The 26,944-nt window shown below is 46.2% G+C and overlaps 1 protein-coding gene across 1 annotated transcript in view; it reads left to right on the forward strand.

Moving 5' to 3' along the window:
- The window catches only part of PRKCA (protein kinase C alpha), a 381,054-nt gene that overhangs the window by 149,403 nt on the left and 204,707 nt on the right, over nucleotides 1-26,944 (forward strand). The window contains exon 3 of the mRNA XM_082604759.1: nucleotides 11,842-11,924. Coding sequence (XP_082460885.1) covers nucleotides 11,842-11,924 — 83 coding nt within the window. The remainder of the gene's footprint in view (nucleotides 1-11,841; nucleotides 11,925-26,944) is intronic.

Genomic DNA, 26,944 nt, shown 5'->3' on the forward strand with positions numbered 1-26,944 from the left:
CCTGAGCTCTTCGACCCTTGAGGATGCCAAGTGTTTGTTTTCTGGGTGGTTTAATACTTGTGTGGGAATGTGTGTTATATCACCACTAAAGACTGAGAAAGTACTTTACATAATCGGCAAGTGTTCTACAAATAGGGTCGTTGTTACAGTTTTGATTGCAAATACTAGCTAATGTATAAAGCAGGACATAGGGAAAAAAAGCTGATGATTTTAATTTGGGACTTCCGATTACACTTCTGTATTAAACCCTTTAAGAGTTCTGACTTTATTAAACTCATGAGCAAATGAGTCTGAACAAATGCCCCCAATATTTTTGAATTGCACCATTTCCATTTCACCAGCAATTTAGGTTTGAAATAACTTTTTTTTTTTAACCGACAGTCACCCATAATCTTTGTGGGCCCTTATTTTTCTCTGTGGAATTGTGAACAGAACCCTAACTCATGAGTTTGTTAATTGCTCATTGCTGCTTTGGACTTAAAGCTGTCCTCAGTGTTCACCGGTGATGCAGGTATATTTTATAGACACAGATGTGCTGTTCCACGGAGCTGTTACAGCCTGCTCTTGTTCATCTCCCTTAGGTGAAATCTGAAGTTGATTTTTTTTTTTTAATACATAAAGGCATACATTTATTTATTTATTATTTTTGGCTGCGTTGTGTCTTTGTTGCTGTGCGGGCTTTCTCTCGTTGCGGCGAGTGGGGGCTACTCTTCCTTGTAGTGCGTGGGCTTCTCATTGCGGTGGCTTCTCTTGTTGCGGAATCCGGGCTCTAGGCAGGCGGGCTTCAGTAGTTGTGGCTCGTGGGCTCTAGAGCGCAGGCTCAGTAGTTGTGGTGCACGAGCTTAGTTGCTCCGCGGCATGTGGGATCTTCCCAGACCAGGGATCGAACATGTGTCCCCTGCGTTGGCAGGTGGATCTTTAACCACTGTGCCACCAGGGAAGTCCCTGAAGTTGATTTTTGTATGAAACTTTACCTGGACACTGTAGACTTAACCTTCTCTTAGTAACCTGGGTTCCATTTGAGAAGCACAGTGTTGCTATTTTCTTAAACACACACGTACCCATCTGAGTACAATTTTCACTTATTGAATTATTTACTTTCTAGATACTGCCTTGGTTTATATGTGTGTATATATAAGTTTTCTAGGGCTGCCATAACAAAGTGTCACAAACTGGTTGGCTTAAACAGAAGTTCTGGAGGCTGGAAGTCCAAAATCAAGGCATCAGCAGGGTTGGTTCCCTCTGTGGCTGAGAGGGAGAATCTATTCCATGACCCTCCCCTGGTCTGAGGGTTTTGTTGGCAATCAGGCACTTCTTGGCTTGTGGAAGCATCACCTGATTTCTGCCTTCATCTTCCCAGGACATCCTTCCTGGGTGCCCGAATTTCCCCTTTCTATAAGGGCACCAGTCATATTGGATTGGGGCTCACCCTACGTCAGTATGATCTTAACTGACTATATCTGCAACGACCCTATTTCCAAATAATTTCATGTTCTAAAGTACTGGGGATTGGGGCTTCAGCATGAATTGTGGGGTATAGGAGGACACAGTTCAAGCCATGACAGTATGGCTAATGCCTGAAATGATGAGATGACAGACATTGTCATTTGGCAATTCTGGTTAAGAGAGATGGGTAGAAATGACAATAAATTCCACTGAGTGTGCTTCAGAGACTTGAAAGACAACTGTTGCAAGATCGTAAATTCTATTCTATGGAATTGTCTGATTATCCTTGACATAGTAGGTATAAAAGAAACTTATTTTACACGTCTCTGCTCCAGTTTTTCTGATTAACTCTTCGTCAATATAGTGACATAATTTCTTCAGGGCCTTTGATCAGTGGAGGGAGAAAAAGACCTTGAACACATTTAACTTATTTTTTTGCCTTTTATTATGTATGTTTCCAAATATCTGCAAAAGTAGAGAGAATGAAGACCATATACCCATCTCACAGCTTTGGTAATTGTTGGCTTTTGCCAATCTTGTTTCATTTATCCTTTTTTTTTTTTTTTTTCTTGCTGGAGTCTGTGAAAGGAAATTGAAGACATCCTATTTTTTAAAGGTACATGAAGGAGGTTACAATTTGTGACTAGTAAAATTAAGAAAGAGAAAGGTAAAACTGCTCCATAATATAAAATATACCCTGGTTTCTGCATTATAACTGAAGGAGAAAAAAAGTGGGAGGTAAAGGGAGGAGGAGGGACAGAGAAGATGTGAGAGACGCCTCTTCCTTTACATGTTGTTTTTCTTAACTAGACCCTGTGCTCCTTAAGGGCAGACACCGCCCTTGAACCTTCCTGCCTGGGGAGTGGGGCTGGACGGGAGGTGCTTGATAAATATGTGCTTGATAAACATTGAATAAGAGTGAAGTTCCCCCAAAGCCTTGCACAGACCCACTGAGAAAAACACATATTTGCCTATAGAGCCAGAGAAAAGGAGAGATCCCGCAGTTACTTTCCCTGACATTCAGTCCCAGTGCAGCATTTTCACAGCCCTAGCGAGAGATAGGTTTTTCCCTGCTGCGTGCTCGTGCCCCAGGCGAGATGGGATTAGTTGTTAGAAGCTAGAGGTTTCGTCTACACTATAGGAGATCATTCTTCATTTGCACTGAGAATTGAAGCATGATTCCTAAGTGTATTTACCACCTTCCATCCTCCCAGGATTCTGGAGCTGCAGCTTCTTTTGCCCACCATTCTTGGAAAGATTTGGGGTGCTCTTAAAACAAGTGGCATGCATTTTGCTGAAAGAGTGCAGTCTCAGGTGTCCTTACAGTAGGCAGACCTGTGCTCTTGGAAGTGAGTTACCTCATTGCAGAGGAGACAAGTCCTGTTCTGCTAAAATAAGGGGGTTCTAGACTAGAAGGGGAGAGAGAAGGCAAAGTCTGTGGTTCTGGAGCCCAGTTCAACCTTACCTCCTTGCAAGTCCCTCACAAACCCCAGCTGAAGTCATTCCAGACTGAGAAATAAAAGACTTAAAAGCACTGCAGTGAGAGTGAACCCCAATGTTAACTATGAACTTCGGGTGGTGATATGTCAATGTAGGGTCGTCCGTTGTAACGAATGCCCCATTCTGGTGGAGGACGTTGACAACAGAGACAGCCGTATGTGTGTGGGGACAGGGGGTCTGCATGGGAGAGCCCTGTCCCTTCCACTCAATTTTGCTATGAACCTAAAACTTTAAAAAATTGCTAAAAAGTGTTGTAGAGAGAAGTCTGATATTACGGACTTGATAAACCCTTGTGTGGAACGTGTGCAGTGTTTAAGCATCAAAACAGGGAAATCTGAAGGGCATCCTGGGTTGTGGGTGTTCAGATAGGGGCTCTTGTTGCCAGGGAAGGAAGGCTTTATGCCCTTAAGAAGTTACAAGGAAAGTTGGATTTTTAGATGATGTTGAAGTCGGCACAAAAGCACTGCAGATTTGACCTTAACCATCAAACCTTAGGGTTTCCCTTCAAACACTGTTGCATGATTTGTCCTCTACTTTAAGGGAGGCTTTTGGTTCCATAACACAGATCAGCCTTTACACTACAGTTAAGGTAGGCAGATTTTATTACTGTATATTGACAGTTGGCATCAGAAAAGGCCATTCCATTTCAGTTCTGAGTTGAATATGGGAAGAAGTTGAAATAAGTAAAAGAAGGAAGACTGGCTATCAGCTCCCTGTTGGCATGTGCGTGGCTGTCATCTACATTCTTCTGTGACGCTGGGGCTGTGATGGGCCAATAATCATCGACGCTTAGCTTTATTCTGTGGCTGCAGAGGGAGCTTCTGTTCTGGAGACTCCTGTATAAAATCCTTTCTTCCTTCAGCCTCTCCAGGCCCCCCGCATTCTCTCCTCTCATACCACCACCTCCTTTCCACGTCACCTGCAAAGGTGGGTGTCCACAGGACCCCGCCTTCCTGGAGTCCTCACTCACTGCCTTGCCTTCAGCTGTCAGCCAAGTGATGCCTCTCAGACCGTCGTCTGCGGTCGCCAGCTGTCCTTTGACCCCGAGCTCTGAAGTTCTCTTGCTGCCTGACACTGTATCTTGGTGACCCCCCCGGACATCGTGCGCAACTTGTCGAAACCCGAGGCCCCTGTTTAAACAACGGCACAGGGAAAAGTCTCTCCTCCTTCAGCTAGTGTAATTCCCGTGAACAGCTGGCCCAGGCTGCGGGTCCCCACATCCAGGTGCATTCTTTCTTGCTTCTTGGTCTCCTCCGTTCATTTCCACCACCTGCCGGTTCTCCCTTTGTCATTCAGGCTCCTTCAGCTGTAGGTGCAGACAGCTCCTGTCCAGCTGGTGTTAGCCATAAAAAGCATGTATGACACGCGCTTCTGTATTCAGGTGTATTAAATTAGATGGGATATATGAAGGTACAGGTATATATGAAGGAAATGAACATTTTAAAGAGTGTTCGACAGATCACGGACCTGGAGGGCGAGTGCCATGCCGACACTGAGATCCGGTCTCTGTCTGTCTGTCTCTTCCCCCTTGGTCTTCTCTGCTCTTTGCACCTCAGGGCTCTCCTCTTGGCTGTAGCATGGCAACATTGTTGGCCTAGATCCTCTGGCTAAGAGTGTGGGGACCACCTCTGGCTCCCCTTCCTTCACACCTCGGGTTCAGTTCCTCACCTCTTTCTTCAAGGTACATCTCAGTTCCAGCCAGGGAGGAACGCAAACGAGGAAGCATCCGTGGGACTTGATGACGTTAAAGAGAAAGTTGAGAGGACGTTAAAGGTGATTCTTCTGGGGAGGGGGGAGAAGGGGGCTGCCTGGTCAGAAGCAGGAATATTAGGGGTTTTGACAGGGTCTCTTTGGGAGAATGTGCACAAAGGCGTAGGGGCAGAATCAGTGCACCGGCTGAAGAATGGCATTCCTTATACCATGTGATAAAGCACATTGATTTGATTTGTTTTCATACAACTTAAATGTGTATCACACGAAAAGACTGTTTTCATTGTTACAAATCTGCAACCAATAATTTTCTTTTAACCTGCAAATATAATATAAGCTCAGTTTTTCGTTACTTTCCCTACAAAGCTGAAAGCAGCTCGCTCGCCTTAGAGATTTTCATTTCACTGGGTTCCTACGTGATGTTACCTTCCATTAATCCCTTCCAGCTAAGCAAAATTTAATTAAAACCATCTCACATGATGACAGCCATTTAGGTATTTAAAAAAAGGAACTCGCAGAAGCTCAGCTACCCATCTTCTGCTCTAAATGAAGTCAAACTATTAAATTTAGTAGGTTCCTTTTTCTGAATTCAGGATTTGTTACATAATGGCTTTTACCCCCTTAATTTTGGACAACAAGTTTTTTTATGCATATGTTCCATGTTACGTGACTGTGAACTGAATTTGAAATGATATGGTCTTAAGACTTGAAGGTGAAAGGGAATTATTGTTTAAAAAGAAATGGAAAATGACATAAGTATGTATTTTTTCCCCACGATAAGCATGGCGATCTTTGTGAAGTGCGAACAGGGATGATCCCATTTTGCGTGTAATGAAGTGACAGAGTATCTCAAGGATTTGGTAGGAAAGCTGGGCTCACAGGGTGAAGGTCCTTGTTTCCATCGCTGGTACTGATGCTGACTATTCGCATGTGAGATGTGAGAGTCAAAGGAGCCCATCTCGGGCTTCCCTGGTGGCGCAGTGGTTGAGCATCTGCCTGCTAATGCAGGGGACATGGGTTCGAGCCCTGGTCTGGGAAGATCCCACATGCCGCGGAGCAACTAGGCCCGTGAGCCACAGTTGCTGAGCCTGCGCGTCTGGACCTTGTGCTCCACAACAAGAGAGGCCGCGATAGTGAGAGGCCCGCGCACTGCGATGAAGAGGGGCCCCCGCTTGCCAAAACTAGAGAAAGCCCTCACACAGAAATGAAGACCCAACACAACCATAAATAAATAAATAAATAGATAGATAGATAGATAGATAGATAGCCAAGCATTTGAAGCCCTTTAAAAAAAAAAAAAAAAGGAGCCCATCTCTAATCCTACACGATTGTGTGAGTCCTTGGCTCTGAAACTCAATTTTCCCCATGTCCCCACTCTGATCTGGCATGGACTTTGTGTAGAATCTTATGAAATGGAAGTAAATACTTCCTTGGTTTTGGAGCTGTAACTCCACTGTGAACACAAGAAAATCATAAATTCACATAAGCAAGACTCTACAGCTGTGCCCCTCGTTTATAACTTCATAAATGTCAGTCACTGTAGTTTGACGCATTACTTAAATTATATCGTGGTAAACTATACATAATGTAAAATTTACTAGTTTAACCATTTTTTTGTGTACAGTTCAGTGGCATTTAGTATATGCACAAGGTTGTACAATCATCACCACTTACCATTTCCAAACTCCTTTATCATTTCAAACAAACTCTGTACCCACCCACACCCCACATAACCTCTGTTCTACTTTACATCTCTGCGAATTCTAGGGATCTCATATAAATGGAATCATACGGTATTTGTTCTTTTGCGACTGGCCTACTGCACTCTGCCTAATGTTTTCCAGGTTCATCCATGTTGTAGCAGGTGTCAGAATTTCCTTTTTAAGGCTGAATGATGTTACATTGTATGTATAGAGCACATTTTGTTGATGCATCCATCTCTTGATGGACATCAAGGTTGTTTCCACATTTCACTACTGCAATAAGTCTGTTATGAACACCAAGGCACAAATCTCTGCTTGAGATCCGCTTCCAGTTCTTTTGGTTTTATACCCAAAAGTGGAATTGTTGGATGGTAGGGTAGTTCTATGTTTAATTTCTTGAGAAATAGGTGTACTGTTGTCCACAGGGACTGTACCATTTTACATTCTTACCAGCAGTGGACAAAGGTTCCAGTTGCGTCTCATCCTCACCATCACCTGGTACTTTGTTTTCTTCTTTCTTTTAATAATAGCCTTCCTAGTAGGTATGAAGTAGTGACTAATCACCTTTTTTGTGTGTGATCGTGTTGGTGGCATTTTTAAGGAGGAATTTGCATTGATGAGCAAGAAGCACTTAACTGCAGCTGATTCCTTGTTATGTGGCATCAGTTCACTATGCTTTTTTTCTTTTTAAGTAGAGCTCTGTGCATGAATGGAGGATGGAAGGAGTCTCTGGGCTTCGCATCTGCCCACGATCACTCTAGGAAACATTGTCCAGAATCATGGGCTCCCAGTTGCCCATCTGTGTGACGATGACATTTGACACAGAGACAGAGCGCTCAGGTCCACCCGGTGTGTGTGATGAGCCAAAGCTCGTTAGAGCTGAGCCCGCTTTTACCAAATCCGCGGGTGGGGGAACAGAGTCAGAAGGGGGTGTTGTTTCTCTGAGTGGATTTCAGCCCACCCTTTCCTGGTTTTTGTTCTCTTGAAACTAACAACTGTGATTGAGGACCGCTGTGGACATGAACAGGTCAGCGTCACCACACACACCTCTATTTTTGGGGGGGGGGGATTTTTTACCAATTCTTGAGCCAAACATAGGTGACTTATTTGTTCTGTATCTGAAACATACTTTTGACAGATGGTGAAAACTCGCCTTAATTTCCGTTTATTTCACTTCCGTAAGTAAGATCACTGTGCAGTATGGACCAGGAGAGTGAATATTCTCAATTTTACAGCCAGGTAACATTAAGAATCGCTGTCTGTCCAGGCCTGTGGTCCTGATTATTTTTTGTCCTCCGTGTCGTTTGCTTAGCGCCGTGTGTCATCCGTCACGGCCAGACAGCAGAAGTGCATCACAGGGGATTAGAGGAAAGCCATTTTGTGCTTAGAAAATAATTGAATGAAGATTTACTTTGTGGCTTCAAGCTGCAGGATAGCTTCGTATTTTCAAACCTCTCATTTGGTTATATAAGCAGAGGTGACCCAAGGTCTTTGAAAATGAAACCCCATCCAGAGTCATATAGGCCAACCTGGGCTTGCTTCAGCAAAGGCTCCTTGAGGGGCCAGGGGTCCAGCTCCAGGACACAAACCATGGGGTAGGAAGAAGCTGCCAGGCCCTGTGTCTCTTCGTATTCCTCCTTGCCTGCCAAGGTCAAGCAAATATGTATGGAAAGCGTCCTGAGTGATCCCCCTGACCCTCCATGCTCCCCATTCCCTTGCCCCACAGAACGTGGGGAGATGCAGACTTTCAGAATTCCGAATAATAAAGGATAGAAACAATAGCACCTAATTGTTAGCCCAAGGAGGTCTGTGCTGACCTGGTGAGCCCAGGGCATTCTCTTCTTCTATTCAGTCCTTTTCTCATTCTTCAGCTGCACTAGCAAGACTTCTCAAATGTTGGTGTTTTATTGTCTTACGAAGTAAGAATTACCCAACTTAGTTTAGAACCTGAAACCAGAGGTCAAGGCCAGCTGTCAGGGATTTTGGAGTGTCTGGCCCTTGCTTAGTTTCCTGGGCAGCTTTTCCCAGGCAGTGCTGCTTCCGGCTGGTGTCCTGGAGTCCGCTCCAATGCAGCTCCTCTTCCTGGCCGCCCAGGCTTCCCGCAGCTGGGGCTGGGAATGAGCCGGGAGGGTCTCTGGCGCTTCCTCTCCTTAATCAGCCCCACATCCCGGCGTGGGTGCTGGCATGTTCTTCTTCATTAGGTCTGAATCTTGATTCTTTGAACAGGCCTTGCAGGGTCTTTATCCCCTGATAAGTCTCCTGGGGGAGCAGCTCTCCGGACCCTTCTCTCCCCCTCCCATTGGGGGAGTGAGTACAGGCACTTTAGATGTAAGGTGGGGCGAGAGGGGCCGCTGAGGCAGGTTGGGAAGAAGTGATTTTGGGGCGGGTGGGGTTTTTGCTGCCCTTTCGGATTATATTGTGCAGTGAGGGTGTGGTTCTTCTCAGGAGAAAATTGGACATGCGATTTAAGGCGTACAATCAATACACGGCCAGCTGGAGAGACGTAATTGCATTGACAGGTAAATGGGGATTGAAAGGACAGGTGCAAGCACCGAACTAGCCAAAGGGATCTGATAAATATGGACTTTCTTAAGTGTCCGCCTGAATGAGATGGACAAAAAAGAGATGAAAGGCTCGAATGTTTGAATGATTAAGTAGGGAATCAGGACGCACCTTTTCCCTTCAAGACACCGTATCCATAATAAACTGTGATGAGGAAAAAGGGCTCCCGTGGCCCTCTCCCTTTAGCGACTCATCATCCTAATCCCAGTGAGTGAAAGCTGACCCTGTCTGGGGAGAGCAAGCTGATGGGATTAATCTGAGCCTCTGTGCTGCTTTATTATCCATCCTCAGGCAGTGGCGCGATGGGGATGCTTCAGCCACACCAGGGAAGCCCGCTGCTCTGGAGGCTGTTAGGAGTGAAGCGCTGCCCTTTGCAGTGTCTGGGCCCTGCCTGGGCGGCCAGGGGCTCTTTCCTCTGCTCCTTTACAGTCCCCCCCTCCGGCCCCAGTGGTGCCCAGTGGGCAGCAGCCCGAGAGAGCCCCTCCCTCAGGTTATCTCTGCTCCTGAAAGGTCGCTCCTGAGGAGATCTTGAGTGTTCACCTTCCTGTGGATGGTTCCCTCACTTGTCCAATTCTACCTGCTCATGCCGAGCCTGAAGTATTTTTATAAAAGATGTACTTTTACATTGACCTTGTATTATGACCATCTCAAAATAAAACTGTTTAAAAAGAAAACAGTCATCCTTTATCCTGCTTCCCTGACGTGGTTTACCCCCATCTTCATCCTCCAGGTTTCACATGTATACACCCGCATAGACACACAGACACATACATATAGTTATGTGTATATATTTATTAAATATACTTAAAACTATGTTTTTATGTACCCATTTTCCTGGCACCCACGTGCAGAATCCTGGCATCACCTTCAGCATCTTTTGCTCTCCTGTCCACCAGTGTGACGTGGTAGAGGGTAAGGGCTGTAGGGTCCAGCAAACCTTAGTTCGAGTCCTCGCTCCACTACATGGAGGAGGGTGACTGTACCTAAGACCCTTTTCTGTCTGCCCCGTTCATCTCTCCGTCCATCTGTCCTCTCCCACCATCTCTTCTGTCTGCAGACACCGTGCGCTTGTAACACGCTAGACGGCAGAGATCAGTACAGCGTTTTCCCTTCCATAAAATGTGGACGTCAGAGCCTATTAAGCAGTGTTATGAGGACTCAGTGAGGTCAGGCAGGTGAAATGACCCATCAGAGCGACACGGAACAGGAGGCTCGACAGATGGCGTCTGGGGTCAGCTGGCAGGTCCCATCAGTTCTTCGATTTCCCTGACAGCTCTGACCTCCGCCTCTTACAGACTGAATAGTGCTGGGTGATCACTTTCATCCCCAGACTCTACAGTGGGCTTCCACTGGCCCTCACGGCCTGGTGTGTTCCAGTGTGTTCTTCCCTCACCACCACTGGCCCTTCAGAGGCACTGCTTTTGTCTGTTATGCTGGCTCTCGCACCTTTCGGGGCTGCTCGTGCCGATCACAGATATCCTGAACGTCTTCCTGGCCCCTAAATGCTCCCTTAGTTAGGGTCTTGGCTCTGGGCCAACCTGCCAGCCTCTCGCACCCTCTCCCGGGCCTGGCCCTCTTCAGTTGGCTTATCTACTGACACACGTACAGGAAGGTGTACTGCTGGTGTCACCTGGGGGAGTGGACGAGAGTAGGAACCTGGGGATTTCTAGCCTGCCTTCTGCACTAAAGACGGAGGACTCACCCAGTATTTCTGAGGGAATATTGTTTTTTAGTGTGCTGTTCAGCAGAGAACAATAGAGTAGTGGGTTATGCCCTTTGGAGCTGAACCGGAAGCTTTTAAGGAAGGGTGACCTCGGTCATTTATTTTTTTTTGTATCCTCCATGTTATACTTTTCATAAAAATCTTAGGTTACTTATTAATTTCTGTAACTGATGATTCAGTTACTGATTCATCTCCGGGAATACTTACCAAACCACGCTGAGTTTGGAAGACGCTTCGTGTCGTGGATTTGGTAGATTTGCGGGTCCCCTTCCAGCTAGTCTCAAGCAGGCATATACAAGAGGGGTGTGAGGAGGCACCCTAGCTTTTCTTCACTTCAGAGGGCTGTTTTCTGTAGGTTGGGTTTGTGTCTTCAGGAGTTCTTGACGTTCAGAATTCTTCTAAGGAAGTTCTGCACCCACAGTTGGGGATACGCACATATTATTTATAATAAATTATTCTCTTACTAATAGGGTCTAGTGTTTATCAACGTTTACACACCTCTGTATTGTTGGAGGAGAGTGCACAGTACTTTACATGTTGCTTCCTGGTTTATACCTTGGCAGAACTGTCTTAACAATCCCTAGCCCTTCCCCTCAACTTTAGAGAAGAGGAACTAAGGTTTAGGTCTCCCGGGGCCCTGTCCGTGCTGGCATTTTGTGGTTCTGTTATGTAGGAGTCCAGTCAGTACCAAATGTGGGGACTTCCCTGGTGGCGCAGTGGTTAAGAATCCGCCTGCCAATGCAGGGGACACGGGTTCGAGCCCTGGTCTGGGAAGATCCCACATGCCGCGGAGCAACTAAGCTCGAGAGCCACAACTACTGAAGCCCTCACACCACAGCTGCTGAGCCTGCGAGCCACAACTGCTGAAGCCCACACGCCTGTAGCCCGTGCTCCACAATGAGAAGCCCACACACCATGATGAACAGTAGCCCCTGCTCGCTGCAACTAGAGAAAGCCCATGTGCAGCAATGACCAACGCAGCCAAAAATAAATAATAACTAAATAAATTTATTAAAAACCCCCCAAAACCAAATGTGGCTGAGTCTTGAATGAAATGCCTTCTGATGACTGTTTATGAGATTCTTTCTGTAGTGAAATTAAATTGACTTATGACAGCATGTAGCCCTGTTTGGAAAACAAAGCTTTGTATATTCAATCTAGACCTTACTAATTTTAGTTTTCTTTTCTCTCCACCAGTTTGCTGTTTTGTGGTTCACAAGAGGTGCCATGAATTTGTTACTTTTTCTTGTCCGGGTGCGGATAAAGGACCTGACACCGATGTAAGTAGCCTGGAAACTATTATTTTATGTTGATGAGGGTTTCCGAGTTTAATTTTTTTAATGCCTGAACTACTGTTGTTCTGGCACATACTGTTCATGGGAAGACTTACCAGTTCATTTCATATAACTTTGGCTTTTACTAATGAATAGATTTATAGTCCTTTTGAACTCTGGCAGGACTATCCCAGGCTCAGAGGAGAATTTCCTGTTATCTTCTTTGTACTCTTCAGCTCTGGGTGGCACGTAGGCTAAATTTACCAAATTTATAGTCGTAGCTTTCACAAACACAAGGCAGTTTATTTTGGAAAATGTTGACACATTTTACAATGAACATAAATCGCCCTTCAGTTTATTTGTAACGTCGATTAACTAGTAGGGCCCTCACTGCTTTTGGCCGATGTAACAAACTGTCCCTAGTTTGTCTCATGGGATCCTTGCTGCCTTTCATTAGGTATTATAAATGCTCCTGTTGACTTGAATGATTCAGCGTCGGTTTCGCTGAACAAATGATCTCTGAAACTGCCCACATGTGAATACCTCATCTCTCTGATTTGTGACCTAACTTTGCCTGTCTCTGCTGAGTCTCTCCGTTGCATCCCTTGTTGGCTGAAAAGCGGGGTCGGCAGAGCAGAGTGGGAGTTTGGGGGCGGGGGAAGCACCAGTGCCTAAAATACATCCAGTGGAGGGGAACTTGAGCTGTTACATGGAAAGTCATATTTTTAACTGAAGAAAAAAATTGCAGGGTAGGCCCGGGAGAGTAGGCATTTCTGGATGGCGTGTGCTGGACCTCATTGGCCACTAATACTTAAATGATTTGCTCCAAGTTATTCCTACCTTTGGTGCTTGTTCTGATTGTTCTGGTTGGGTTTTTTTGGATTTTTTGTTTTTGTTTTTTTAAGGCATTCTGAGTGGATCACCTTGCCTTGAGGGAGATTACAGATGTAGAAGAAAAGAAGTTAGAGGCCAGGAGTGAGCTCTGAGGAGCCCCATCCTGCAGATCGCGTGGGAGAGGCAGGCAGGGAAGGGGGTCGGGAGAGACCAGCAGGGTGAGAGGCCAAGTTCACAATCCCCTAAAGGGCCTGTCGGCCAACTCTGATCGCATCTGTGATCTTGTTCTGAATCCTCTGTTGGCTCCAGATATTCCACGTAGATGGTAACACACATCCGGGTTTGCATAGGACAGACTTGCTTACCTAGGGAAGCCTTGGTTGATGCTTGTTTATGCCTGTTAATTATCTTCAGCAGCTCCTTTCCCAGTCAGAATTTTTTTTTTTTTTTTTTTTTTCGGTACGCGGGCCTCTCACCGTTGTGGCCTCTCCCGTTGTGGAGCACAGGCTCCGGATGCGCAGCCTCAGCGGCCATGGCTCACGGGCCTAGCCGCTCCGCGGCACGTGGGATCTTCCCGGACCGGGGCACGAATCCGTGTCCCCTGCATCGGCAGGCGGACTCTCAACCACTGCGCCACCAGGGAAGCCCAGAATTTTTTTTTTTAACATCTTTATTGGAGTATAATTGCTTTACAATGGTGTGTTAGTTTCTGCTTTATAACAAAGTGAATCAGTTATACATATACATATGTTCCCATATCTCTTCTCTCTTGCATCTCCCTCCCTCCCACCCTCCCTATCCCACCCCTCTAGGTGGTCACAAAGCACCGAGCTGATCTCCCTGTGCCATGCGGCTGCTTCCCATTAGCTATCTATTTTACGTTTGGTAGTGTATATATGTCCATGCCACTCTCTCACTTTGTCCCAGCTTACCCTTCCCCCTCTCCATATCCTCAAGTCCATTCTCTAGTAGGTCTGTGTCTTTATTCCCATCTTACCCCTAGGTTCTTCATGACCTTTTTTTTCTCCTTAGATTCCATATATGTGTGTTAGCATATGGTATTTATGTTTTTCTCTTTCTGACTTACTTCACTCTGTATGATAGACTCTAGGTCCATCCACCTCATTACAAATAGCTCAATTTCGTTTCTTTTTATGGCTGAGTAATATTCCATTGTATATATGTGCCACATCTTCTTTATCCATTCATCCGATGATGGACACTTAGGTTGCTTCCATGTCCTGGCTATTGTAAATAGAGCTGCAGTGAACATTTTGGTATATAACTCTTTTTTTGTGTGTGGTACGTGGGCCTCTCACTGTTGTGGCCTCTCCTGTTGCGGAGCACAGGCTCAGCGGCCATGGCTCACGGGCCCAGCCACTCCGCGGCATGTGGGATCTTCCCAGACCGGGGCACAAACCCGTGTCCCCTGCATCAGCAGGTGGACTCTCAACCACTGCGCCACCAGGGAAGCCCACATGACTCTTTTTGAATTATGGTTTTCTCAGGGTATATGCCTAGTAGTGGGATTGCTGGGTCATATGGTAGTTCTATTTGTAGTTTTTTAAGGAACCTCCATACTGTTCTCCATAGTGGCTGTATCAATTCACATTCCCACCAGCAGTGCAAGAGTGTTCCCTTTTCTCCACACCCTCTCCAGCATTTATTGTTTCTAGATTTTTTGATGATGGCCATTCTGACCGATGTGAGATGATATCTCATTGTAGTTTTGATTTGCATCTCTTTAATGATTAATGATGTTGAGCATTCTTTCATGTGTTTGTTGGCAATCTGTATATCTTCTTTGGAGAAATGTCTGTTTAGGTCTTCTGCCCATTGACTTCAGACTATACTACAAGGCTATAGTAATCAAGACAGTATGGTACTGGCACAGAAACAGAAATATAGATCAATGGAACAGGATAGAAAGCCCAGAGATAAACCCACGCACATATGGTCGCCTTATCTTTGATAAAAGAGGCAAGAATATACAGTGGAGAAAAGACAGCCTCTTCAATAAGTGGTGCTGGGAAAACTGGACAGATACATGTAAAAGTATGAGATTAGAACACTCCCTAACACCACACACAAAAATAAGCTCAAAATGGATTAAAGACCTAAATGTAAGGCCAGAAACTATCAAAGTCTTAGAGGAAAACATAGGCAGAACACTCTATGACATAAACCACAGCAAGATCCTTTTTGACCCACCTCCTAGAGAAATGGGAATAAAAACAAAAATAAACAAATGGGACCTAATGAAACTTCAAAGCTTTTGCACAGCAAAGGAAACCATAAACAAGACCAAAAGACAACCCTCAGAATGGGAGAAAATATTTGCAAATGAAGTAACTGACAAAGGATTAACCTCCAAAATTTACAAGCAGCTCATGCAGCTCAATAACAAAAAAACAAACAACCCGCTGAGAATTTTATCCTGTTTTGGCTGATCGCTGTGGCCACCCTCCTCCCAGCCTGGGGCCAGGTGCGGAGTGTTAGCAAAGAGCTTTTCGCTGTGAAGCGTAACAGAAGGCGCACCTGTGATCTGCCGAGTCCCCTGAGTTCTGCCCCTGCTCATCTTTGTGTGTGTTGACTTGCCTCACATTTTAATATATTCAAAATTTAAGTTACAAGATGAGCTTTTTTTTGAATCTGAGAGAAAAAGAAGTGGGTGAGCTATTAAAAAGGTACAGAATAATGGACCAGTCCTGCCTATATGATCAAAAAGGATTGTGCATTCTTTTCCAAGGGGAAATTTTGCCTTTTGGTCCTTGGCATCCAGAGACTGTGATTGCGGCTTTCTGGAGCCAGGGTGTGCGATATGACTTCCGTCTGTGTGTGGGACGAATTTACTTATTGAACAAACCTACAGGCTTCCCATACTGAACTCACCAGGGAAGTAGTTGGAAGAGCATGAAGGTATTAGGACATAAAGCTGAGCTGAGGATGGGGAATACATTTTAAAATCATGGGATTATAGAGCTGGAAGGGGTATTAGAGATTTCTGTAGGTTAACTTTATTTTTTAGATGTGGAGACTGAGGCATATTAAAGAAAGAAAATTAAATGAGCTGGGGCAGCGTCCTGTTGCCCCGGAATACCTGGTAGGTTTGTGGCTGATTCTTTCCAGGGTGTTGGTTGTGAAGGGAAAGAGAGAGGGGTCCCTGGCCTGGTCCTGTGGTCAGCGGAGCACGTTGACAACCTGCTACCTGGTTTCATCATTGAAAGTTCTGTTCAGATGTTTAGAAGAGAGCTGATGGGGATGAAAAAGACCAGGTCAAACGATGGAAGGATCAGGAGCAGGGAAATCTAATTTAAAACTACCCCAGGCGTTTGTTTCCTGAAAATTAAAGAAATTAAAGCTTTTTTCAAACCATGGTGAATACTTAAGATGCCCAGTGTCTGTGCTCCTCAAATAACGTCTTCGCTGGGCTCAGCGGACCCCAGAGCATCCACAGAGGGGGCGAAGGAAGCCACACTTCTCGTGAAATCCACAGAGACTGTGCCTGCCCTGCCACCTTCAAGAGGAAAGGAACGGAAAATACTGAAAAATACCCTAGTGGTACCCGGATTACAGGAACCAGATGCGAAGGGAGTTAAACATTCTTTTGGGGCTTCCCTGGTGGTGCAGTGGTTGAGAGTCTGCCTGCCGGTGCAGGGGACACGGGTTTGTGCCCCGGTCCGGGAAGATCCCACATGCCACGGAGCGGCTGGGCCCGTGAGCCATGGCCGCTGAGCCTGCGTGTCCGGAGCCTGTGCTCTGCAATGGGAGAGGCCACAGCGGTGAGAGGCCCGTGTACCACAAAAACGAAAAACAACAACAACAACAAAAAAACACATTCTTTTGAGCAGGCATAGTCTTCACGTCTCAAGGAGCAGTCTGGTGGAAAGGATGCAGAAGTGCAGGGAACCTTGAGGAGAAGAGGCTTCTGGGTTCAGTGGAAGGACCCTCCCCCGCCCCCAAAAAACCCTCTGGCCAGTCACCCAGCCTCCCCACCCCCTCTGGACAGAAATTCCCTCCCAGCATGTCTACACATAAAAGCCACAATTTTTGAGACTTTAAGCGCAGGCCCGTGCACCCGAGGAGAGAAGAAGAGGGAAGACTTCCAATGACCCTGACACGAGAGGTTGGCTCGTTCACTGATGCTGCGGGTCCTCAGAGACTGGCCTCACAGCCAGATGCAGGCGTGCGGACCTGCGGTCCGGGGCTCAGAACGCGCAGCGCACTCCTCACCTCACGTTGCCCGGGCGTTTTGAGTTGGTGCAGGATTGGGGCTTGCAGGTGTGCACCCTCAGGACGCAGCTCGGGGCCCCGCCCAGCACCCCTGCCCTTTGTCCAGGATTTTGTGAGAGGGAGGGTCCACGTTTAGAAATAGCTCTTCTCTCCCTCCCCGCCCCCAAATTAAGACTGGAGCCAGGCCATGGCAGGTGGAGGGGGAGTGTCACCTCATTTGGCTTGAGGGGAGCGAGCGCTGTGACTTGGTTCTTCTGAAGGGACCAGAGCGCCCTTCTTTCTTCAGCTGCTACTGGCCACCTGCCTTGATGGTTGTCCCATCCCTGCCCTGCCCGGGCTGCGGTGAGGCCCGCCGGGCAGGGCCCGGCGGGCTGGGTTTGAGGGGCCGGCTCCTCCTCAGGCCCCTTCCCTGCACTTTTAAAATTTTCAGCTCGAAGCCTCTGTCCTTCAGTCTGGAGCCCCTCCCTGTCCTTAGGACAACCTCTGTCCCTCGAGAATTGTGTCTCCTTGTGACTCCCCTCCTGCCAGAGGGCACACGAGGTACCTGGGTTTCCAGGGTGTGTGCACATGCTTCTGTGTGTGTGCGCGTGTGTGCGTGTATGTTAGCACTTTAAATCCTTGTTTTCCATACTTTGTTTTCTCTGCACCTTCAGTGAGAAAAGCCACGAAGCGTCACTTTTAGTTAGAGCCTCACACCAATCTCAGTCCCGCTGTGAAAGATCATGTCCGGACTCACCCGCTTCAATCTGTAAAAGTGTAGGGAGAGAGGAGTCTTATGTGATGTGTTTAAGATGACACAAGTGCTCAACAGCTCTTTAAACGTAATCCTTGGGACGTTTGCCCTGTGTGCTGGGTATGTGGACATTGGAGAAGGTGGAGGGGGGTCTGTTGAAAGGCTTCAAGCCCTGGAGGTCATCGGCTTCCCGGGGTTTGGTCTGCATTTCGGGTAGTCTCCCTGCCTTTATTCACCTGACACATCCTCACCGGCCGGTGCCCCTGGCCTGTCCTGGGAGAAACGATTCCTGAAGGGCTTTGCTCTTCTTGTATCTGAGCCGTCCAATTGAGTCGAATTCAGGGGATTTAAAAATAACCTCCGGGGTCATTACTGAAGCTTCCCGGGTTGGGGGGAGCCCCCTCCATGCAGGTGGCATCGGGAGGTAGCTGCAGCCGCCTGCAGGCTTGCAAGAATACAAGTGAGGAGATGAACCAACTTGTTACAGCTTCCGATCTGGGTGCCCCTTCAAGTCTGTGAAGCCTGTAAAACCGAGCCATCTGCAGAAGCTGAGAGCATCGACCATAAATGACTGGCTCACAGCCAAAAATGGGACCCAGTGCACAGCTTGCTGCAGAGCAGGAGCAGCGTCCGGAGGAGCTGGACCCCGCGGGCAGCCGTGTGTCCAGAGAACCGAGCTGCCTGCTTTGCCTTTTGACACCCTGCAAATACTCTTGTTCTGAAGTTCTTCTCGGGGTCTTAGAAACTGAGCAAAGGAAAAAAGACCGCTAAGTTGTTTAAATTTCAACCTTTCAAAGCTGCATTTATAACAAAACTAGAAACATGTAAAATAAATCTAGAAATAAATTTAATTAGTGGATCTTCTGTTTTCTCAAAGTGTGCTTTTATATGTAATAGGGAAACAAGACCATTGTGTGAGAAAAACCCTGTTAAACCCCAAACATTTTTTACATTCCTGAACCAACAAAGTGTGATTTGTAAAAGGTGCAGGCGCTAAAAAGTGGCATTTGAAATTCAGCAGAGGTACTACCCGGGTGGCGCAGTGGTTAAGAATCTGCCTGCCAATGCAGGGGACACGGGTTCGAGCCCTGGTCCAGGAAGATCCCACATGATGCGGAGCAACTAAGCCCATGCACCACAAGTACTGAGCCTGTGCTCTAGAGCCCGTGAGCCACAACTACTGAGCCGCACTCCACAACTACTGAAGCCTGTGTGCTCTAGGGCCCGTGCTCTGCAACAAGAGAAGCCACTGCAACGAAGAGCAGCCCTGGCTCGCCACAACTAGAGAAAGCCCCATGCGCAGCAACGGAGACCCAACATGGCCAAAAATTAAAAAAGAAAAAGAAAAGAAAAAAGAAAGTAAGGAGAAAGATTTCCCTCCCCTTCAAAAAAAATAAATGAATAAAATCCAGCAGAGTGAGGTAAAGAGAGTCTCAGAGAAGGAACTGGGAGCCCTGCCTCTGCCAAGTCACTGAAAACCTTTGTAGATGTTGGTTTTCTTATTCATCAATAGGGAGGTTGAACTTGGTGATCTTGACAGTTGTCTTCAGCCCTAAATAATATTTTGTCACCTAAATGTTTATCGAGGGCTTCAAGCTGTGAAGATTAAAAAGGTGATGGACAGGTCCTGCCTTCCCAGTGCACCCTCTCTGATGAAAAGGATGCAGATCCTCACACTGTAAGGTTGCATGTGACGGCTGCCATCAGTGGGGGAAGAAATAAGCTGTTGTTGAGTTTGAGTGGAGGGGAGAGTGCATCTCATGGAAGAATGAGGGAAGGCTTCCTGAAGGTGGTGACATTTTAAAGATTTATTTCAATTTTTTTTTCAAAATGTTCTTTTAAAAAAAAGTAGACCAATATTTTCCTGTTTTTCCTGCTGGCTTACGGGAGTTCATCCCTCACCAAATGCTGCTACCCAGTGGTGTGTAAACTCAGGTGACACATCCTTGCAAGAGGACCCATTAAAAGAGCACAGGCCAGAGAGACCCGCCATGTTCTGCAGATCCTGGTGAGATCCCCCCAGGTGAACCTCTGAGTGGAAGCCTCGCTGGTCCTGAAACCCTGCTCTGCACTCCTCACGTGCCATGCTGCCACGGGAAACCTGGAAAAGAAGTTATTTCGGGGAAACAAACCCAACCCAAAGCTCCCGTGCTAATTCTGTTCTTCAGTGGGTGGATTATTTTATGTACCAGATTCACAGTAACAGAAGTATTTCCTACAAGGGTAGGGACTCCTGCTACTTTTGCACCAAATTAATTTAGCTGAGAATTAAAAATAGCCTCCAACACTTGCATCTCCATCTGCAGTTCTGATGCGCTACGGGGGGGCGTGGAGGGTGGGACATCCATCCTCTTGATGCACCAGTGAGAAGAGGGGGTGTGTGTGGTGTGAAAATAGAGAAGGTGCCCTGTGCGGGAACCAGGGGGCCAGGAGATCTGTTTTTGAGAGGGTCACCCCGGGGGCTTTTCAGCTTAATCCAATGGCTGAAGTTGCCACTGCGCGAATGTCTTTGGAACGCTACGCTCAGAATGGCACATCCGGCCAGCATCTCATTCTTTTCAAAATCTCTCCTCTTGCCCCCGCCGCCCGGTCAGCCTTTGAGAGTGTGGTGTGATTGTTTAGGGGAAGCAGCCAAAAGTGCAGTGGAGCCAGATCTGAAAAAGGGGTGTGATTAAGGTGGGTGGTACCATTTTTGGTCAAAAAGAGGGTAAGATGATAAGGTAGACAGTGCTTTTCTTGGGAAAATTATAAACTGTCTCTGACATCAGATTTGAAAGCGACTTTTGTGCTTGAAGCTTGGAAAACACGTAGGAATCATTGCGTAGCTTCTCATGGACACTTATAGTTAATACCCATTCTAGAAAATTGTTGTCTTCCTTGACGGTCATGCCTACACAGTGAATTCTTCATGGGGCTGTCCTCTTTCGTTTCCCTTTGGAAACCAACAGCCCAGTGCAGAGCCTGGCACAGAATGGGTGCACAAAGAATAGTTGTTGAACCAGAGAATGAGTGAATGAAGGTCTGATAACCTAATTTGATCACCAGTTGTATTTACATGATATTGAATTACTTGGCTAGTTTAAGCTACACGTGAGATTGTTACTGAACTTGCCCAGAACTTAGGAATGATGTTTCATCAGCATTATTATGTCACCTCACAGGTGGAAGCCACACCTGATGGGCTTTCCTTCTCTTTACAGTAGTCATTTCAAACCATGGTCTCAGCTATTTGGAGTTGAGTTTAAAAAATGGTGTATTTGGACAATAGCTTTTGACTGATTGGGGTCAAAAATTGGTATGAAGCCTTCCTTATTTTTTCTGACCCATACCAAGTGACTTAGTAATATCAGTTCATGATGTACAAACAACCAAATTAACCTGTGCCTGAGAACTGGAGTCTGGGGCCACTTGTGGCTCAAATCATTGGGAGCTCAGAGCTAGAAGTTCTGCTCCACAAGCCATGACATCTTTATGATGGTACCTGATGTGTACCTAGCATCTCTATGTCTGGTGCTTTTCCTGCTATTATTTGTAATTGTTAAGTGTTCTTTGAGCGTTTATTTCATGCCAGGTGCTATGAGATGCAAAGGTTAAAAAAAGAAACATGGTCTTTGTCTTCAAATAGCTTATCTGTAGTGGGAAGTCATACATATGAATCAACATGATTATTTTTTCAGATGATTACTTCCGTGGATAACCCACATAAATGCACACGTTATTATCTTCATTGTACAGATGTGAAAATGGAGGCTTGGGGGTTAAGCGACCCGCCAGAGTCCAGCAGTAAGTGTTGAGCTTTGACCCAGGTCTCTCTGCTTCCAACCCTGTTCTTTCCGTGGTGCCGCATGGTTGGTTAGGAAAAGCCAACTTCAGGGGCAGGCTTTTTGTTGGCGAAGGCTCTATTTTGGGGGTCGGAGTCTGGGGTCAGTGTGTCTATGAGAAATCTCAAAACAGTAAGAAACTGAGATTATAAAATCCCAAGATGTTAACAGTAAAAGCATTCACCAAGAGGACTGACGGTGCCCACAGTGAAGGGTACAGCACCTGATGGGCCAGGTGAGAGCCCGGAGCCGTTTGGAGACTTGGTTCTGGTTCTCCTCAAGAAAATGGGAAGGTAGGGCTTCCCAGGACCCTGGGTTTCTGGAAAGATTCAATGCAAGTGGCTTCACCCTAAGTTGAAAGCCAGCCCAGAGAGCTCTTTGGCTTATGCCAGAGCTTGTTCCTGGATTTCAATGAGTCACTCTTTGTTAAACTGAAGTAGGCGTCCCATTCAATTAGCTAATACCTTCCTCACCCTGGCTCTGTCTTTGCTGTTTAATAAATTGCCAGTGGGAGACTCAGGAAAAGTCTGCGGACAAAAAGAAGTGCGTTTCCTAGGGGACAGGAGAGGAAGGAAGATGGAAGGGTTTCTAGTTACAGCATTATCACTGTGACATTTCTTTATTTACAGTGAGAGTAAGGGTCCAAAACAGTGACAATAGTCAATGAACCTACTTAGTAGGAATTCTGTCTAGGCCTTCGACAGTGGCCGAGAGAGATGAAACCAGTGGGAGAGTCGCTTTGGTGACAGCTGTTTATACTGTGTTGCACCAGAAGCTGTGAGCAAACGCCCTCAATCATAGTCTCTTATGAGCAGGAGGTGAGACGGACAGAGGGAAGGTCAATTGTTCTAATCATTTTGTTTCATTCCACATTTCTATTTATTTTTATAATCCAGCCTGTTCCCGAAACACATTTATTTTGAGACTGGTAGTCCAAGGGTGGAAAGCCAGGTTCTAAGAAGAACGTCATTGCCACGACACGACTGTGCCACTCTCCTGCGTCACATTTTCCCAGGGTTTCTACAGGGTCACACACGATGACTCCACTGGCTGTTTGCTGTGGCTGTTGGTTGGTCCTCCTCCACCTTGACCTTTCCAGAGGAGGGGAGCACAGGTTTCTTACACAGTGGTGGCAGTTTTTCAAGAGGGCAAGTCTTAGCGCGCTCACACATTATGTGTCCTGAGGTCTCACGACCAAAGCAAGTCACATGGCCAAGCTCTGGGTCCCTGTGAAGGTAGATTGGTTCGGGGTTCTCCAGAGAAACAGAACTGATAGGCTGTGTGTGTGTGTGTGTGTATTTGTGTGCACAGATATATGTGTGTGTACAGGTGTGGGTGTGCACACACAGGTGTGTGTGTGTGTTTCCCACAAAGAGGTTTCTTATACAGAACTAGGTCATGAGACGGTGGAGGCTGGCAGGCATTTAAATGTTAATCTCATCCAAAAACACCCTCCCAGAAACACCCAGGATAATGTTTGACCAAATATCTGGGCACCCCATGGTCCAGTGAAGTTAACGCACAGCATTAGCCATCGCAGAGGGACAGGGCACAGGTGCGGGCCCTGGGAGGGCTGGGTCGCTCGGGCCATTAATTTAACAGTTTACCGCAGGATGACTTATTGTGGTTGTGTTGTGTTGTTTTCTTTCCCCTGAACCTCACCCATCTCTGTATTCCCAGCGCCTCGTATGATTTCTGACTCACAGGTGATCGTGAACGTGTGTTGTAAGAGTGGATGGAAGGAAAACTGAAGTCTCTGATCCCAAATAAAATAAATATCTGTAAAATGTTTCATGAGATTCTCTCAGATCAATACCAGCCGTTTCTTGATTTTAAATTAGTCTTTAGGCAGTGAATTTCCTTTAGAAAGTTTTTTTTCTTCCTGTGTCGAGAGAATCTTCCGTGTTTGAGGAACTCATGCAGGATGCCCATTGCACTGTGCTTTGCTAAACGTATGACCAGGATTTGTAACTTGGTGAAGGTTTTTCGGGTTAAATGTTGGTGGGGAAAGAACCTATTAAAAGGAAATGCGGGCTTCCCTGGTGGCGCAGTGGTTGAGAGTCCGCCTGCCGATGCAGGGGACGCGGGTTCGTGCCCCGATCCCGGAGGATCCCGCATGCCGCGGAGCGGCTGGGCCCGCGAGCCATGGCCGCGGAGCCTGTGTGTCCGGAGCCTGTGCTCCGCAACGGGAGAGGCCACAGCAGTGAGGGGCCCGCGTACAGCAAAAAAAAAAAAAAAAAAAAAAGGAAATGCTTGTTTTGTCAACTGCATGTTTTAGATTTATATCCCTTGAAGTCACTGCTAATTGTACAGTTAATCTGGAGAGGTTTATAACAAATCACAGTTCAAGAGGAAGAGAAATGATAAAGCTGAGGCATCAGGAGTCTTTGATTTCTTTCCAGTTTGAAATAAGAGGTGCGTGTCTAAGACATGCATCATTGTGCCAGGATAAATAATCCATGCGGAAGTCATAGAGGTTGCTATTCATGCTCATGAGAAATTTGTATTGTTATGAGATTGCTGTATGAAAGAATATTTTGAAATCCACAGCCTACACACTGTTTAACAATGGTTGAGGGTTTTTTTTTTTCATGTCATAAACATCCCTAAGACAAATACCTTTCAGAAGGCAGTGTGCACATTGCTTGCTGTCTATAACCTCAAGTCCCTAGCCTGTCCCTCCCCACCTCTTTTTCAAGGCAGGGAGCTTTGGAGAGTTAACATGGGGTAGACATTTCATACCTGAAAATGATATTTTCCGTGCAGGAGGGTGATTTTAGGTTTCTAAGATATGAAGCTGTATCATGACTCATTTGTTCTTAAGCAGGTCGTTCCCCCGTTACTAAAATTAATCACAAAAGGCCAGGGAAGCTTGAACAAGGAGAGTTCACACAGCAGGTCTTAAAATTAGAAAGGGAGGCCTCTTTTCTTTTGCATTTGCGAAGTTTGAATGATGCACCAAGGTTTTAGGTAATTCACGTTAATCAGGTTTTTTTTTTCATTACAAATCTGTAATTTAGAGTAACTGAAGGTACAGAGCTGGAATTGAGGAAGAAAAGTGACAAGTTAGAAAATTTAAAAAGGAATCAGGTGCATGTGTGAAGCAGACCTGCCTGCAAGTCCACATGCCCACCGTCTGCTTGGAGCTACGTGCTTTGGTTTGGTCATATTCTCACTTACTAAACGCCTGGTCATCCAGGAGCCCAAGGATGGGAGAGTCCGATGAAACAACCTCTGGAAAAACGTGCACTTTGCCAAAGAGCGTCTTGCTGTGTCTGCTCACGTCTGCTCCTGTCCCCTCCAGTTTCTCGCCTAGGCAGCATCCCCAGTGGTGTTTTGCATGTATCAGGCAGATCACATCATTGCATTGCTGTGTCCACACCCTGCAGTAGCCTTCCTTGACCATTACAGTGAAATGCAAACGTCTTACTCTGGTCAACAAGGCCTGTGGTGATTGGGATCTGGTTCCTGTCCACCTCACAGACAGGACAGGCTAATAAGCTCATTTGCACCTGAGGGCTTCAGCACTGGTGGATTCTTGTGCCCGGATCTTCACGATGCTCCTTGATACCATTCCGGTGTCTGCTCAGGTGACTCCACAGAGAGGCCTCTTCAGCTCTCACCCTCCCCTCTTCACTGTCCATTAGCGTGTCCTCCTTATGTACCTTTGATGGTCCTTGTCACCCTGGAAACCGTGCTGTGTATTTGTCCCTTGATTGCTGTCTGTCTCTTCCACCAGCGTGAAGCACCGTGCGAGCAGGGCTGTCGTCTCACTCACTCTTCTATTTGACTTAGAATTGTGTCTGCCACGTACTAAGTGCCCAGTTAATATTTGTTGCCCAGATGAATGTATGTGACTTTTACAAGAGAGATGAAAAAATCTTACAGGGTTTTGTTTGTTTCCTTCCGATAATGTAACTAAAAGGAACTGTCCTAGAATCAGTGGAGATTTTTCCTTTTCTGTGACTATAATGCCATACCATATGATAGTCATCTGGCCATGCCAGTTGAGCCTAAGGCCTACTGTGTGATTGGATGTATCTCCCCGACAACCAAAAAAGCATGTTCTTCATAATCTTAATGTTAGGACTATAGGGTCTATAAAATTCATTAGAAAATAAAATGTATACGATCAGTCTTACTGAAGCAGAATACCCAATTACCCACCAGATTCTGAATGTCAGCCATTCTAGATAACTGCCATAAGTCTTGAATTTGAAACCTTGAGAATAATTTATATCTAATAGGATCTTAACATTGAAGATTAGGGTATGGCTATATATTGGCTTGAGTGCAGTGTCCTCTTAGAGTTCCCTCTGCAGTCATCAGTTTCTTTTACTAACAATCTGTGGGCGGTAGGGTGTCGTTAAGTCAATTGTGATACATCCGTGCAATAGCACAGGTGTAGCCATTAAGAAGGATGACTATAAAGACACGGAAAACGCTTGTATGATGCTCCATTGCAAACGCTTAACGTAAAGGTCTTACTGTGATTAGGGCTATGACCAAATTTATGTACGGAGGGGGCAGGGACTAGAAGGGACCCTAGGAAACTGAAATCATGATAATTTGATTTTTAAGATGATTTGACATAGATTATTTTTCTGGATTTAATCTTGTTGGAATAGTACAATTTTTGAAAAGCTCTAATTGGCATATTTGCCCCCTCTCGAATCTCATCCACGAAATTCTTTTGAAATGTGACCAAGTGCTGTGGTCTCCCAGGACGTCATCTGAATGGAGCAGACCCACCCACCTGAGAATAATTCTTTGCCCAGCAGCAGTGTGCTGGCAGAGCTGTTTGCTGCAGACGTCTAGGTTGCCACGGGCTAAGTGGATCCGTTCGCAACACGGGTGATAGAAAGCCTGGCCAAGCAATGGTTTGAACTAAATAGGGGTTTTGTTCTCATGTAACAAAATGTCTAGACTGGGAAGTCTGGGGCTCATGTGGCATCTCCAGGATTCCATAAGGACCCAGCCTTTTAGTTCAGCCTTCTTATCGTGTGGCTTTGGTCCTTTCATCCTCATCTTTGTTGTCCTGGTTGTAAGACGGCTGCTCCATCACCATCCCTTCCAGGTTCCACGCAGGAGGAAAGAGAAGGGTGAAGGTCAAAGCACAGATGCCTGTTGAGTCTGCTCCCTTTTGAAGGATTCCCCATGAAACCCAGTCTGACAACCTCATTTACATCCTGTTGGCCAGAACTGTATCACACAGCCACTCCTTGGAAAACGTGGGAGTTTTATTTTGTTTTGTTTGAAGCTGGGTGTATTTCTGCCCAGAGCAAGGTCAAGGTAGTTCAGTAACAAAGAAGAGGAGAATGAATATCGGATAGGCAGGTAACAGTGAATTCTGTGTTGAAGTTGCCGAGGGTACATTGCCTTCTAGATGTAACTGCCTTCACCAC

Source organism: Mesoplodon mirus, assembly GCF_964341445.2.
Source record: "Mesoplodon mirus genome assembly, chromosome: 18".
NCBI classification, from domain to species: domain Eukaryota; kingdom Metazoa; phylum Chordata; class Mammalia; order Artiodactyla; family Ziphiidae; genus Mesoplodon; species Mesoplodon mirus.